The sequence below is a fragment of the Lissotriton helveticus genome, chromosome 9 (assembly GCF_964261635.1).
Source record: "Lissotriton helveticus chromosome 9, aLisHel1.1, whole genome shotgun sequence".
In the NCBI taxonomy this organism is placed as follows: Eukaryota; Metazoa; Chordata; class Amphibia; order Caudata; family Salamandridae; genus Lissotriton; species Lissotriton helveticus.
The window spans coordinates 608,480,251-608,497,600 of record NC_136070.1 but is presented as its reverse complement, the minus strand read 5'-3'; the positions used below and the strand labels follow the sequence as shown (position 1 = coordinate 608,497,600).

General features: G+C 49.4%; 1 protein-coding gene across 1 annotated transcript in view; it reads left to right on the top strand.

The window, feature by feature from the left end:
• Nucleotides 1–17,350, top strand: part of SHKBP1 (SH3KBP1 binding protein 1) — a 306,095-nt gene that overhangs the window by 258,448 nt on the left and 30,297 nt on the right. Inside the window, exon 16 of the mRNA XM_078660638.1 lies at nt 2,247–2,431. Coding sequence (XP_078516764.1) covers nt 2,247–2,431 — 185 coding nt within the window. The remainder of the gene's footprint in view (nt 1–2,246; nt 2,432–17,350) is intronic.

The following is a 17,350-nucleotide window of genomic DNA, read 5'->3' as shown; positions in this document are numbered from 1 at the left end:
CTCTCCCCTTTCTCCCCTCTCCCTCTCTACCCTCACACTCTTCCCTCATTCCTCACCTCTCCCCTCTCTCCTGACTCTCATCTCCTCCCACTCTCCATACTCCCACCTCTCTATACTCACTCTCTCCCCTTTCTCACCTCTCCTCTCTCTCCACTCTCCTCCCTCTATCCTCTCCCCCTCTCTCATCACTCTCCCCCTTTCACCCCTCCCTCTACCCTCCCTCTCCTCACTCTCCCCTCTCTCTCCTCTCACCATTCTCCACTCCCCCCTCCCCTCACTCGCCCCTCCCCTCACTCGCCCCTCCCCTCTCTCCCCTCCCCCTCCCCTCTCCTCACTCTCCCTTCTCCTCACTCCACCGATGCACCCACCACACAGCTCCACCGATGCACCCACCACACAGCTCCACCGATGCACCCACCACACAGCTCCACCGATGCACCCACCATACAGCTCCACGAGGCACCCACCACACAGCTCCACCGAGGCACCCACCACATAGCTCCACCGAGGCACCCACCACACAGCTCCACCGAGGCACCCACCACACAGCTCCACAGATGCACCCACCACATAGCTCCACAGATGCACCCACCACACAGCTCCACCGAAGCACCCACCACACAGCTCCACCGATGCACCCACCACACAGATCCACAGATGCACCCACCACCCAGCTCCACCGATGCACCCACCACACAGATCCACAGATGCACCCACCACACAGATCCACCGATGCACCCACCACCCAGCTCCACCGATGCACCCACCATGCAGCTCCGCCGAGACACCCACCACACAGCTCCACCGATGCACCCACCACACAGCTCCACCGATGCTCCAACTAAGCTCCACCAATGCACCCACCACACAGCTCCACCAATGCACCCACTAAGCTCCACCGATGCACACACCACTCAGCGCAACCACAGCATCACTCAGTGCAACCACAGCATCATTGGTTCAAATATGTTCTTTCAATGTTTCAAGCTGTTTTCAAGCTTTCATGCTTTATTACAAATCACAAAAAAAATTTAATATTTCACTTCTGTTCTTGGATTTTCGTCACTATAAAAAACACTGAACATAATCTTCACAAAAGTTATTTACAAAAGTTTAAGCTATTGCCATTACAAATTAAATAAATTATTTAAGTATTAATTATTTTAAAAAATTAAAAGCCATTGTTGTTTGTAATATCAATACATCTAAGTCACGTAAATACAAAACATGTTGCATTACAAATGCTATAGGTATTTGCAAAAGTTATAACTATTGGCATTGTAAATGACAAAGCTATTCATTTAGCTATTTTAAAAAATAACACATCAATAAAAAAAATTCAATTTTAAGACCAAGAGCTCAAACTTTCCTAATGCGAGCCCTATTGCATTTCCAATGCTTGTTTTCTTTATTGTCATTTACAGAGTTACTGCAGGATTGATTTGATAGCCCCCCTTATCATTCCCTTCTTCTCTCCAGCCATATCTCCTTTTCTCTGTTTCTGCTTAACTTTTTGCTTGATTGTCATCCTCTGTTCCTCTTTTCACACCCTTAGTTCGCTGTAGAAATTTTGACAAAGACCACAACAACTCTGTATACTTTTTTTGTAATGTAATTTAGTTATTTCTCGTTTTGTGTATTTATTTTGGCCTCCATTTCGACAGTGCACTTTTCCTGAACGATTAAACTCGTTTTACATTTCAATAACTTTCGTTTTTTGGTCTCGACCGGTTTTCATCAAGCTGGCATTACGTCATTGGATTTTTCATCTGGACTGATTTTAGTCAGCTTAGGGTTGTCAATTTGGTATTTATAAATCTTGTTTAGGTTCTATGTTGTTTAGTTCGAATCCTGACTATTGTGTGCATACTAATTTGTACTCTTAAAATAAAATACATGGTTTGTAGGCATTTATTAGACTGGATGCCCCCAAAATTACTATTTGTGTGTTTTACCTGCATTTATGTAAATCTGTAGGTTATCCTACAACTTTTGCCATTGATTGTGATTTGTCTTCCTGGATTAATTTTTATTTCTAATACTTAACAGCTTTTACCAACCTTACTTTTCTTTTCCCATGTGCTTTTCATTGCCTGTCCTGTTTCCCCGCTGCAGTGCTGTCACTTCACTCTTGTGGCATGTCACTGCGCCATAACATTGATGTGAGGATCATGCAACTGTGCCATAACGTTGATGTGAATTCAGATGTAGACTCCTTACTGACATTTCATCTGGTTTACTTGTAGGATCTGCGAGGTGCGTTCTGTGGATGGTACCCCCATCACATCATTCACGGTCCACGAGTGCGAAGGCTCAAGCCGCATTGGTTCAAGGGCCAGGCGCTACCTATTCACTGGCCACGCCAACGGCAGCATCCAGATGTGGGACCTTACAACGGCCTCAGAGGTGGCCAGCAAGGGCGAAAACCGAGGTACGTGAGAAACCACCTGCCACATTTGTTTTTATGCACCCAGGTGTTATTCTGTTTGGAAGGCCTTCAAACTTGGACATAGGCTGTATTACCTAAACAGAATAATTTCAGCATTCGATTTTCCCTCCTGGGAAAATCTGCAATCTCACACAGGAATCAAATCTGCACAAGAAAATGATGCTGATAAAAATCTCCAGTGCACAGAAAGGTACTGGATTTTGCATAATTCAGAAGGGGCGCCTATTCCCAGTTGAGCCGCTGCTGGGGAGTTTGACAAAAGCGTGTAACGGAGTGTTCCATTGGCAGGGTTTCTCAGGGTTTGTGCTACTGGACACACAGACATTCTAGGCTGGAGCCTGTCCTCCGATCCATTTTGATGCTATCCTATTCCCCCTCATGAGGAAGTTGATACCATGAATCCTCCTTGATATGGCATGTAAAATGAAACTGTGCAAACTTTGTCTAGGGAAGTGCAATAGAAAAAAGAATTTACATGAGCAGCATAGAGATAACCTGCAGACCCTGCCAGAGAATTCTATTGCAGAACCTAGTCACAATTAGAAAATGTGCATAAGTGGATTGTCACTCAGAAACGACAACCATTTAACTTGGAGGCTAATTTTTATTTATACATTGTTTTAGTGTTTTTTAGACAAATGGTCATGGGAATAATATAACGTGGGTATTAAAGTACATATATATTCCCTTGTATCTTATTTTTGTAACTTATATCAAATCAAATAATTAAAACTTAAACAGAGCTGGTCTTCCCCCCCAAAAATACATCAACAGTTTTAGTACTGCCCTTTTTTGAGCATAGTGCTAATAGAGCTATTACGTTTGTAGGCTGTTGAGAGGGGCGTGGCCAATAGCCGACCAAGAAGGCCATATAACTGTTGCGCTCTGAACTCCTAACTCCCATTACACACACTGGAACTCTCCTGAACTGCAAAATATGATTCCCCTGTACACTTTTTCTGATCGACCTGCATACTGCTTGTTGGAGGTGTACTGAGGAGCGATCATTCTGCGCTGCGTTGCTGCAGCGAGGGTCCTGGCCTTGTCGCAGCCTGGTGGAGTTGCTTGGCTGCGCTGGGCCAGATGCTGGGGCCTGCGCGGTGCAGCCAGCCCAGATATGTGAGGCTGGCATTGCTGTGTGCCTCTGACCTTTGTGCAGACCCGCCACTCAAGGAGGCTGACAGATATTGTGGCATACCAGCGCTGGGCCCTGTGGAATGAGATCAGTAGCTTCTCAAGCAATAAAGGAAGACCAACAGACACCCTTTTCACAGCATATTGCCGCCACAACTTATATTCCCCCAGCCCCGGTCATCTATGTTGCGCTGACTTGCTCCAGAGGCCCTGTCTATTGTGGGTGGCACGCCCTGATAGTTGGTTGAAGTGGCGGTCGTCACCACCATGGGCACTGAACTCTGAGCCAGCCAGTAGCTCGCCCCTGAGTATCTCAACTGTGCATGCAACTTCTCTCACCTAGCACTCCTCAGGGCACACGAAATAGGCAAGTCTGACTCAAAACAGGGGAAACTCAGTTTTGACCAAGGCAGTGGAGTAACAGTAAAGAAGATTAGCTCCAAATAAATACCCCCACCCCCTTCCCACGCATAGGTTATGGTGCTGACAGCCGAGATCAAGACATTAAAATAATCATTCTCGATATGAAGACCAGCTTCAAAGGTCAACCATCTCATGAATCACATGGACAAGGTGTAAGACTGCCTAGATAAGCAAGGAAACCGCATTACCGACACAGAACATAGAATTTTTACATTGAACCACGAACCCAGTGCTAAAGAATACTGTACTGGGATTGGAAGCAGAGCTCACCAAAGTTAGCTCCAAAAGTGAAGATTTGGAAGGACGTTTGAGGAGAAACAATGTCTGTGTACTGTGCCTTCCTGAGTCCTCGAACATGGGCAAGCCAGAAATCTTTGTAAAAAAACTACCAACTGCGCAGACCCACGTTTTCAGACCTCCTAATCGTTGAGCGTGCACATTGGTTGCTGGGCCCAAAACCACCTCTTGGAGCACCTGCTCATCTAATAATAGTGCACATCAGAAACCACAGCAACAGGCATACTGCCCTGCGGTTAGACAGCGAGAAGAACCCCTGAAGTATCAAGGTTAAAAAATATTGCTATACCAAGATTTTACAGCTGCAGTGCAGGAGACCAGATGATCTTACACTGAAGTAAAGAGATTGACATCACATATGCAATTCTATATTCTGCATGCCTTTGAGTCCAGAAGGAGTATTGATCCACCATTTGCCAGATCCCAAAAGAGGCAATGTAGCTTGCAAAATACATTCTCAAGACGAAAAAGCACAAATCAACTGGATCACTTCTCCAAACTTGGTCACTTGCCCAAATAATGATTAACCATGAGAACTGCTCATCCTGTAGATCGTTTGGCCATTAACTTATTAATTTATTTGAAAAGTTTTATATAGCGCTGGCTAGACCCGGAGGTATCAGAGCGCTTTACATGAGGATCAGCGAGTTACAGGTTACATCAATTAAATCAAAGAATCATGGAGGGAGGATAAGGGGGGGAATAAGGAGTTACTTGCGGCCGGAGGGGCGTGAGCGAATAGCCTAATGGCTGTATTGCAGGTCAAATTGAATCACTTGACTCAGATAGCCCATCACTCCTACTGATCCGTCACTGGGAGCTGGGTTGGCCAGTCCGACACTTCCCCCAACCTACTTTTATTGTTTACTTTTGTTTCTGGACTTTCACTGGAATTGTTAATGTTCATATTATCACCAATTGAGGGTGCACTAGGAGCATGACAAGCATAACCATGTTTCCATCTTCTCCATTATTATTGATTTTATACTAAGTTATATGTGACCTTAAATTACTCACCTAGAAAGTATGTGGGTTGGGTAACCATAAATAATTAACAAATGATCCTGTATTACTTTGTACGTCATTAGGTGGAGATTGTAATGCTGTAGGAGACTCATCTGCCTGTGAGCTCGGGCTTTTTCTTAGCCTCGTCTTCGGGCACAAGCAGATACTTCACCTCGTATAGCTCTTACTAAAGTGGTGTTGCCACCCTCCTAAAAATAAAAAATAAATATTGATTTCAGACACAGAGTCCTGCTTATGGATGGAACTGTTTGTGAAATCTCCATTAGCCAACCTATTAAACGCCCTCTGAAAGCCCGTGTCACACCAGAGCAGTCAGGATTTATCCCAGGAAGGGCAACATTTAACAATTTCAGAACATTATTCACCCTAGTACACCGTATCAAACCATACTTGGAAGGCGCTGCAGTCTTCCTGGACGCCGAGCGACCATTTGACTCCTTGGACTGGCCATTCCAATTTGCAGTCCTACAGTGTATTGGAATCACCAATAACATTGCGAATCTGGTACGGTTACTGTATAACAACCCATCTGCCCCTGTTCACATAAACGGTGATATGTCCAAACCTTTCCTGATCCAAAGGCAGGGTTGCCCCCTCTCCCCACTCCTCTTCGTCTTGACGACCAAGCCCTCTGGCGGAGGACTGAGCATTCTGACAGAGGGATTCACACTACTATAGAATCACATACTACTTTTGATGTATGCAGATGACATGATGATGTTTGTCAAATAGCCAGAGGTCAACCTCCCTCCCGTTCTTGGAGAGGTGGTTGGGTATGGTGGGTTCTGGGGTTGCAGATTAATTATGAAAAATCAGAAATAATGCCTCTTAATGATGTCAGTATAATGGTTACCCTGGATTATCCGCTCAAATGGATTCTGGGGCCAGTTAAGTACCTAGGTATACTAGTCTCCCCAGACATACACACACTGATCTTCCAAATCTATGGCCCTGCTGTGGCCAACTTTACAAACAAAGTTTATAGATGGATGACCCTTCCATTGTCATTGGCTGAAAGTTGCATTAATTAAAACGGCCGTACTTACCAAAGTTTTATATTTATTTATAACATACCAATCCCAGTTAACAAGATCGTCTACAGTATCGTACGCTCAATGTTAATAAAACTGATCTTGGGGGTAGGGAGGGTTGGGAGGTTGAGGTGTGAACCCCACACTGAAGTGGGACTACTTTACCCTGCCATGAGTGGGAGGTTTCTCCATTTCAGACCTGGAATGTTACTACCACACTGCGCAGTCTCATTACGCCTCCTACTAGTACAGCTATAAATGCACCGACCTCCGTATCCACGTTGAGCAAAGCCAAGGAGAAATGAGTGGCCTGGGCATAGTGATTACCAGAACTCCACCTAGACCTCGGCTCAGTATATACAGAGTGAACTGCACATGTTACTCAAACTGGTTCATGGCCAGAGGAGAGAACCTAGTTAACCTGTACTCCCCTGCGTTAAAACTAGCTAATAACCCCACCATCACACCGATGAGTGAATTCAAAGCCAGAGACAGCATGTATAAAGCAGGTGGGCTAACTATATAAAGAAAGGAGTTTTTGTCCCTTGACCAGTTTAAGGTAAACAGAGGTAAATGCCCTGTTTTCACAAACTGCAGGATACGCCATTCCATTTTTTAGCTGTTGTCAACATTCCCCACAGAACCACCTGAATGTCCCTGTTCACTCAACTTCTTACAGCCTCAGACACAGACAACAGTGATGAATTGCCAAGTTGTACAGATTGTATACTGACAACACTACCTCGTTAGGCAAATTGGATGGCAATATTGGAAAGGACCTCTGTGACGCTGGCAGTACTGTTTCTAAGAAACAAAACGTATTTCCATAAATCACAGACATATGCTTCTGCACTTTAACCCCTTTGCTGCGGTGGCAATTCCGCCGCAGCGCTAGGGGGGTGGGGGGCCGCGCGGCGCTCCCTTGCTTGTGACGGAACCACTCCGTCACGAGCCTCGGGTGCACTGTGCTGATGACGGAGCGGTTCCGTCACGGCCCCGCTCGCTCAACAGAACATCCAGCGCAGGCGCGAAATCTGCGCAGGCGCGCCGAGCGGGCCGTGACGGAACCGCTCCGTCATCAGCACAGTGCGTCCGTGGCTGGTGACGGAGCGGTTCCATCACCAGCGTGGGAGGGGTTAAGTTTATTACCAGAATGTTTTGCACCTTTAAACAGTTCACTCCAGCTCCCTAACCTACTGGTTTCGCTGTTCTACTGAGCCAGCGGGAATGTTCCATTTGGCCTGGGAATGCCCACTGATAAGAACCTACTGGGCAGAGACGTCCAATGCCATTGGTCAGATTGTTCAACCGCCATGAGTACTCCCCTGAATGTATGTTGCTGGGGTATGTCAAACTGCTTCCAAACCCTATCACAAAAATAACTGCAGTAATCACTACCGGCCAAAGGTGACTTCTCACTTTGATGCGGAGACGTTGCCTGGCGTGAAGGACTGGCACACAGATGCTGCCAACTGCTATGAAATGGCAGAATTTCAATGTTGAATTACAAGTCCTGCGGTCACGACCTAAAGCCATTTAGGGACCCTTGAGAATTTCTACGGACCCTGTCTCGTTGCAGTAATAACATATATGTACACAGAGATTTTTTTTCTATACCATGATATATGTAATTACTAAAGTGTATAAGTGGACTTTGTGAAGGTTGCCCTGCTCCACGGAGCTCATGACGGGTATATCCGGGTATACTAATAGAACCTTGATTTGTATTTGTTGCCCAATGCGCCGAACCGAACCGTACGTGTATGGTCCCATATGCAGTGTACTTTGTTAGTAGGTTCATAATGAAAACAAAATAATTAATAAAAAATGTAGGCTGTCTAAGTTCAGGTTTGTAAATCATTTAGAATATCTCAGACATTAGTTCATCAGAAAGACATCATACAACAGCAATATTACAATTATTAAAAAAATTATACATTCCAATCCCTCATACCGTTGTTGAAAATAAATACACCGATTCGAAGGATTTCCATTTGGGCTCGGTGAATACTGCGGTCATTCCAAGGAAATGTATTAAAAATATTTAATTGTCCAAATAGGGCGCATGCAGATAAATGAATATCTATTAGTTAATTGCAACGTATAAATAGAGTGTGGATAAGATACATTTTGTGATACTACACGCTTGACCCTTGCCCCTTTCGGCTCACTCTCGACATATGCTTTTGCCAATGAGGTGTGGAAGATCCTGCAGTCTACTTTGTTTAATGAATATCAAACTGAGCGAAAAAGATATTTCACCTTACCATACTTCACTGTGAGTGATGGCAGTCTAGGCCCTAGTTCCTCTGCGCTGACCTCATCCCTAAACTCAGCTGGACTATTGTAGATGATGGTATCTTCCAAATAGGCATTGGGGCTCTTAAGTTTCCAGGTCTACATTTTTACATTCTGCGATTTTTATAGACACAAATCCATGATCCATTGGAAAAATAAATACAGACTGCAATTCCGAGAATATTAGGAACAACTAGGACTCAATGAGCTGCTCTTGCGAAATGCAAGTGCTTTGAGAAGTACCTTTTCTAGATATGTTTTAGTTCATCAGTGAAGAGAAACGCATGCTTGCTCTTGATTTTACGTGCATCTGTTTTAAGGTCCGGGTCAGGGCTGTAGATCCATTGGTGCAGAAGGTACAGAGGCTCCAGGTCCCAGAGGCCTTAAGCATACATGCCAACAATTTTGAAGAGGAAAGTGGGATATTTAAAAAAAATAATCGGGAGAATGTATTTCTCACATTGACTTCTATTGCGACCTGCATCGGGTCTATTGGTGTGTATTTCTCACATTGACTTCTTTTGCGACCTGCATCAGGTCTTTCAGTGTGTTTTTCTCACTTTGACTTCTACTGCGACCTGCATCAGGTCTATCGGTGTGGATGTCTCACATTGACTTCTATTGCGACCTGCATCTTGTCTATCTGTGTGTTTTTCTCACTTTGACTTCTATTGCGACCTGCATCAGGTCTATCGGTGTGGATGTCTCACATTGACTTCTATTGCGACCTGCATCTGGACTATCTGTGTGCTTTTCTCACTTTTACTTCTATTGCGACCTGCATCAGGTCTGTCGGTGTGGATGTCTCACATAGACCCAATGCAGGCTGCAATAGAAGTCAATGTGAGACATCCACACCGATAGACCCAATGCAGGCTGCAATAGAAGTCAATCGGTGTGTGTGTGTCTCGCATTGACTTCTATTGAGACCTGCATCAGGTCTATCCGTGTGTTTTTCTCACTTTGACTTCTATTGCGACCTGCATCAGGTCTATTGGTGTGGATGTCTCACATTGACTTCTATTGCAGCCTGCATCGGGTCTATTGGTGTGTGTGTGTCTTGCATTGACTTCTCTTGAGACCTGCATCGGCTCTATCGGTGTGTATGTCTCCCATTGACCTCTATTGCGATCTGCATCGGGTCTATCAGTGTGTATGTCTCGCAATTTCTTCTATTGCGACCTGCATCAGGTCTATCGGCGTGTACGCGGCTATCTGAAAGAGACACGTTAGTGATAGATTCCTTACCTTAGAATATCCCCAGGCGTCAGACTGGATCCAGAAATGTTTGCGTAGCAGTACCCTTGCGTGTCGGTAGGCGTTGTCTGCGGCTCTGCGTCCGTCGTCGGCGCCGTGATGACGTCGTCGGAGTACTTAGACGCCGCCTCCGCGTGCTGACGTCAGTTCTTCTTTTTTCCGCGCCAGCAGCGCAGATCCGGAAAAAGTGGTACCTTAGTCTTTTTTGACTAAACTTTTTGATCCCTTTTGATCATTTCTTTTTCGAGTCTTCGACTCCGAACGGTGCCGATAGGGATGCCAGGTTTTAAACCCTGTGAGGACTGCGACCGACTGATGTCGGTTACCGACCTTCACCGTCGGTGTCTCCACTGTCTCTGCGTCGACCACGACAACAAGACCTGTTCCGACTGCCGGGCCCTGACTTCGAAAGCTAGGTGGGAGCGGTCCCACAAGCGACTCGAACTCCTGCAGTCGGCCCCGCTCCAGGAGAGGTCCCGGTCCGGACGGAGGTCGAGGGACCGGTCGCGGGAGCGGAGCCATCGGAGCTCCGGGAGTCGACATCACTCCTCAGGGTCGAAGTCGTCAGGTAAGCACAAGAAGTCGAAGAGACGTCATCGCTCTTCCGACTCACCCGACACTCGCACGAAGCAGCCGGGGGGTCAGGTGGCACCGCCCACGCGGCTCCGTCGGAGTCGCAGGCGTCGCGTCCGGCCCCATACCCTCCGGTCACTGGGCCGCGCGCGACGCCGGAGGAGATCGAGCGGTTCCTCATGGCCATGAGGTCCCTCACTCCCCCGGCGGGCTCCGCGGCGCCTTCGGGCCCAGCGGACCCGTCTGGGGGCCCTAGCGGGTCGGGGGCTTCGGCCCGACGCCGTCGGGTGCTTCAGCCCCGGCGCCTCCGGGCATGGCGCCGCAGGCCCCCACTGGATCCGGTTCCGGATCCGGGTCGCCGCCGGTGGACCTAACTACCTCCCCGGCGCCGGTCCCTCAGGTGTCACCCCCGGCGCCGTCTTCGGGCGGCGCCGTCCCCGATGCCCCCCTCGATCCTGTTCCGGCGCCGCTGGGCGCCGCTTTCGACGCCGTTCGGAGAGTTCATTTTCCATGAACCGGCCCCATCATTTGATCCCCCTGAGTACCAGGAGATGGGTGATGAGGAGTATTGGGAGGGGTCTGAAGACCCTCTGACACGGGAGTGTCAGTCCCAGGAGGACTTGACAGGTGGACTTGGGGATGCCAGTGATCTGGACACCTCGCCAGTCACTGGTTTTGTCTCCCCTCCTACCGTGGCCACGGAGGAGGGGGCTACCTACAGTGTGGTGCTGACGCGGGCGGCCAAGGCCTTGGGCCTTGAACTCCCCGTCGCGGCCGTGAGGACTAACCTCCTCGCTGAGGTCCTTAAACCGCAGTCAAGCTCGGCTGAGCCTCTGCTGCCGTTTAATGAGGCCTTGGCCGACGTTCTTTTGGGCACTTGGTCCAGGCCCGCTACAGGTTCGCCTGTAAATAGGAAAGTGGCCAGACGCCACCGACCGGCCCCGGGCGACCCTTGTTTCCTGTCCACCCACCCCACCCCTGAGAGCCTGGTGATCCAGGCCTCCAATTCCCAGACCACATTCCTGTCGGCTCCGCCTGACAGGGAATCCAAGAGGTTTGAGCAATACGGTAAGAAGGTATTCTCCTCCCTAAGTCTGGGACTGCGGTCTTCCAACACCGCATGCCTCTTGGGCCGCTACACCCACTCCCTGTGAGATACGGTCGCGGACGTGCTGCCAGAATGCCCGTTGGAGGTACGGGCTAAACTCGGCCAAGCCCTTGTGGAAGGCCGAGATGCGGCACGTTATTCTATTCGGTGTGGACTAGATACCACCGACTCACTGGGCAGAGCGATGGCAACGACGGTGGCGATTCGTCGCCACGCCTGGTTGAGGTCCGCCAACTTCTCGGCTGATGTCCAGAATACACTCATGGGCATGCCGTTTGATGGCCGTCGCCTTTTTGGCGACAAGGCAGACCATGCGCTTGAGCGTTTTAAGGACTCCAGGGCTACGGCCAAGTCCTTGGGGCTCTCGGCCCCGCGCCAGCAAACGGCTGCTTTTCGTGCCTTTCGTGGACAAGGAAGGGGTGTACCCACACGTCCTGCCAGCCACGCGCCGCAGGGTAATACCCAACGCGGTGGCGGCCGTGGAAACCGCCGTGGCGGCAGTCGGGGACATCGGCAAGGACAGTTGATAAAGATCAATTCAAACTGGTCAGGCGATTTAGTTGATGTTTCCTAAGTTAAATTTGCCCGGCGTTAAACGCCTCTAATACCATACGAAGTTACCCAATAAAGAGGCAGGCGCTGGAGACAGGAAGACAGGAAACAAGTTTTATTCCGACGGATCAGAACACGTCAGATCGGACAACAAGGTATCGAGGCGCTCTCTCAACCTCTCTGAGACCTGGTCTTTTATACACTGGTTCAAGACATGTGAACGCTCTTTATTACAACAAAGACATTGTGAAGTATGAGGATGACATCCCCGGCACCCCCCAGTTCCGGCCCCCTCCAACACATGACAACAGTAGAGGCCCTTGCCCCTCATACAATGGGAGGGGGCTATCACGCAGCTGAGTGTTCTGCCGATTCCTTCGGAATGTGTGCGCCTGATCGAATCTCAGAGGGCGGGGAGGTCATGATCAATAGTGGCTCCTTTCAAGAGAAGCGGGTGCATACAGTAGTGGGCAATAAACTGTATCCTCAGGCTAAGGGATGACCAGCGGTTCGTGCAGGCAATCGGGCTCAGAGGAAGGGGTCATCAAAGGAGGGGTATTCATGGACGGAAAGAAGGTGTTGGTCAGGCGCGGGGTGTGATTCTCAGAGACAGAGTCATGCGGGAGGGGAGAGCTTATGCCTCGTGCATGTGAGAGCGGGGACAGTCAGGGTGCGTGGGGGAGGCTCGCAAGGTTCAGGGAAGTGCGCTGACGGGTGATCGTGAACAGGGAGACCATTGTACCTAAAATGGCTGTCATGTGTGTTCATACGTGAGTCTGCAAGATGGCGTAGATGATGTTCAGTACACGAACTAAAATTCCACAGTCCTCCCTTTTAACATGTCTCGCCAGCTTGTCAGTTTGGATCGATCCCCATGAGACCCCGTACCTCTATCTCGTATAGGGGACTCATGTGCTCAGTTTTAAAGTCCAAAGTCTTAGGGCACATACAGTTGGAAGTTAGTGCACACAAAGATGGTAAACATTGAATACCTAAGCAACACCCACACAGTATCATGATTGGTATCAATATAAACGTGAACAATCTCCATCCCCAGTCCTTCAAAGTGTCCCAGAACCAGCCTCCAAGCGACCATCCTTCCTGCTCCTGGTGAACCTCTGAGGACAGTCTGTGAAGGTGTTCGATTGCCTTGTAGACTGAAGGCGAGTTATCTGGCACGTAGGTGCAACAGCTGGAGCCGATGATGCGGCATGCACCTCCACGGTCGGCCAGAACCACATCTAGAACAAGGCGATTTTGAAGGGCCACCAGGCGGACTGCCTGAAGCTCAGCCGTGTTGTTAGCAAGGATACCAGCGGTGATGTTAATGGTTGTTTCTACTGCCTGTGTCAGGTGTCGGATAGCGCGGCTATTGGCCATTGGGCCCCACAGAGGAACAAGTCCCTTTGCCGCATCCAGGAACTGTGCTCCGGTGGAGTCGGCTTGTCCAATGTCTCCGGCGCGCTTTTGCCGGTGATGGTAGGCTGGGGCCACGTATGTGGGAGGAAGAATGAAGGCGACGTAGCACGTACCCCTCCAGCCTTTTGGGAGCCAAGTGTAAGCTTTGGTGCCACAAACAAAGTACATATTCGGGGAAGCAACAAAGGAAGGAGGATCAACTGAGACCAGTGTTCTGGTGGTGCGGCAGGAACTGTGACCCACCAGCTGTGTTCCCTGGCCTTCAAGACACACGAGTCCTGTGACATTGATGACAGACAGAGCCACGGTCAGGGTGGCAGCTGTTTGCTTCCGTAGGTGGGAGAAGGTGGGTCTGGCTGGATTGTGGAGTACTTGCATTTCAACTCTTTCTTTGGCAGGGATGTTCATAAGGAAGGCGGAACCTGAGACCGCAGGACAAATGGGGGAAGACGTTCTTCCTGCTTTGTTCAGCCAGAACCCATAGTAGAAGTGTGACACTGTCTGACCAGAAGCGGCGTTGTCCTTGTTGCTCTCCTGCAAGAGGATCAGCCAGGCCAGGCAGGAGCCGTGAACTGAGAAAGGAGAAGGGATGAAGGGGATGGAGTGTCCGGTAGCATGCGGGAGCAACCCGCAGATCCAGCAGTTCGTGGCATTTGCAGCAAGGTTGTGCTGGTGCAACAGTTGCACGAAGGAATTGTTCCAGAACTCCTTACGCCTTTCTCGGAGCTGAGGTGAAAGGGTGATCAGGTGGTGTTCTTTCATGGTGGTTGGCTGTACAGTGGTCGGCAACATCTGGTGAGCGGGTGTGCTTTCCTCCAAGATCCAGAAGGAAGTCATGAGGAGGAGGCAAAAGAGGAAGAGAATGAAGAAAGCGATTGTCTTTGATTTGTGCAAATTATCAGTCTTAGGGTTCTTGTAGGGTCCTGTTGCTTCCGACATCTTCTTATCTGGCGCTTCCATCATCTTCTTATCTGGCGCTTCCATCATCTTCATCTTCAAGGTGCTCGGTAGTGGGCAAAACCACAGACTTTGTTTAGCTTCTCTCCGGGTAACCCTTGGTTGCGTTGGGTCACCGTTCTGAGATTTTTAACTTAGTCAGTGGCCTACTTAGCCGAAGCTCCCTCCTTTCGACGCAGGAAATACCCTTCTCGAGATGGCACAGTGGGATCAGAGTGTTTTGCAAGTTCAAGTGCCTCGGTATCAGGATAGCAGTTCAGTGATGGTTGGTCTTTGTTCAGGAGCTCTTCCTGGGTGCTGACGTTGTCTGTCGTGGCCAGGGTCGAGGAGACCTTCTTGCAGTGGTGTGCATGCAGCCAGTGCTTTTTCCCCTCCACTCGAAGAGCCGTCCGAGTGGTGATCAGTACTTGCCAGGGGCCCGTCCACCGGGGTTCCAGACTCTTTGCCCGTTGAAAATTCCGGACTAGGACATACTCTCCCGGTTGGATATTGTGACCGGGACCCCTGGAAGCATCGGGGATGGCCTGCTGCACCTGTTGATGAATGACAGACAACGTGTTAGTTAATTTGTATAAATAGTCTGACAGCAGGACGTCGGGGACGTCGTGAATGGAGGTCGGCTTGGGGGCAGTCCAGAGGTTCATCGGTCGCCCAAACACAACCTCGTAGGGGGTCAAGTGGTGCTTAGTGGGAGTGGAACGCATCGATAGTAATGCCAGTGGGGGAGGGCATCTGGCCACTTAAGTCCTGTGGTGGCCACTATCTTTGACAGTTTCAGTTTCAGTGTAGCGTTGTGTCGCTCAACCAGGCCAGCGGATTGGGGGTGGAAGACCGCATGGAACCTCTGTTTTACCCCCAACCCCTTCAGGATTAGTTGGATAACTTCAGCTATGAAGTGGGGGCCATTGTCGCTCCATAAAATTCGACAAAGGCCGTAGCGAGGGAAAAACTCTTTCAGTAGTACTTTGGCAGTAGTCATGGCAGTGTTATCTCGGGTCGGATAGGCCTCCACCCATTTGCTGAAGGCACATACAATGACTAATACGTACTTCAAGCCTTGGCACCTTTCTAGCTGGATGTAATCCATCTGGAGGACCTCAAAGGGGTGGTCGGGGACCCCAAACCCTCCCCGGGGTACTACAGTTCCTTTCCCGGGGTTGTGTTGTAGGCAAATAAGGCACTGCTGGACCAGGCGTTTGGCTGAGTTGGGGATCTTGTTGTTGTGCCAGACTTTGGAAATGAGTTCAATCATGGGGGCAGAACCTATGTGTGCAGGGGAGTGTGCCATTGTCAGTATGGGGATCAAGTATGCATCGGGCAGCAACCATTTGTTTGTGTCTTTTGTCCGCCAGCAGCCTTCATCGTCCCTTAGACCCACCCGTGCCCACTCAGTCAGTTCGTGAGGTGTGCTGGCCGACTGGATGTCCTTAATCGTTTCCCTAGCGTCAGTCCATTTTTCTGCTTGTGACCTAGTCACATACATGCGTGTCATTGCCCTATTCTCAGCTGTGGTTCGGGCAGTGATGTCGGCCAGTGCGTTTCCCTGTCCAACTAAGTCCGTCACCTTCTTGTGTGCCTGGCATTTGATTACTGCTAATCGTTTGGGGAGAAGAACTGCTTCAATTAGGGCGGAGACTAGATCTCCATGAAGGATGGGCGTGCCGTGGGACGTCAGGAATCCCCTTTCCCTCCACAAGAGCCCAAAATGATGAACCACCCCGAAGGCATACTGGCTGTCTGTGTAAACGTTCGCCGTGGTTCCTGCTGCTATGATACATGCTCGTGTGAGGGCAATTAGCTCTGCTGCCTGTGCGGATCGTTGTGTGATGCGAGCTGTCTCAACTACTGTTCGAGCTGTCGTCACCGCATAGGCAGCAGAAGTGGTGCCGTCTGGGAGTTTGATACAAGAGCCATCTACCCATAGTTCTCCATCAGGGTCTGTAAAAGCAACGTCTCGGAGGTCAATTCTACTCCTGGTCTGTTCGTCCGTGAGGGTCACACAGTCGTGTATAGGGGGCACATCGGGGTCATTTTCAGGCAAGGGCAGCAGTGTAGCAGGATTCAATGTCGTGCATCTCTTCAGGGTGATGTGGGGTGCAAGTAGAGTCAATTCGTACCCTGTCAGTCGTGCACTAGTCAGGTGTTGAGTCTTGGTCTGGTTCAAAAGGGTATCAACTGCATGGGGTACTAATACCGTGAGAGAGTTCGAAAGTACAATTCCCTCACTCTGGCGGATAGAGACAGCAGCAGCGGCTACTGCTCGAAGGCAGGCAGGTAAAGCTCTGGCGACTGGATCAAGAGTGGCAGAAAAATAGGCACAAGGGCGTTGTTTGGCGCCGATGGGCTGAGTTAGCACAGACAATGCGCATCCCTCCCTTTCGTGAGTGAAGAGGGAGAAGGGCTAGGAGTAATCTGGTGTTCCTAGAACGGGTGCCGAGCAAAGGGTATCCCGCAGCTCCTTAAAGGACGTTTGGCATTCGGGGGTCCAAGGGAGTGGGAAAGGGACATCTTTGGCCAACAGGGAAAGTAGGGGTTTTATGATGAGACTGAAATTCGGTAACCATTGTCGGCAGAAAGAGGTAAGGCCCACTAATGAACGGACTTGTTTCTGTGTTTTGGGAATGGGGGTGTCTAGGATGGTTTGGATTCGGTCGGGCGTAAGTTTCCTCCCTTCTTTGGACAGGAGATGGCCTAGGTATGTTACTTGGGGTTGGCAGAACTGCAGTTTCTTTTTGGAGACTTTGTGGCCATTCTCCGCAAGAAAGTGCAAGAGTTGGATAGTGGCTGTGATTGCAAGCGGAGTGGTGTCGGCCGCCAAAAGGATAT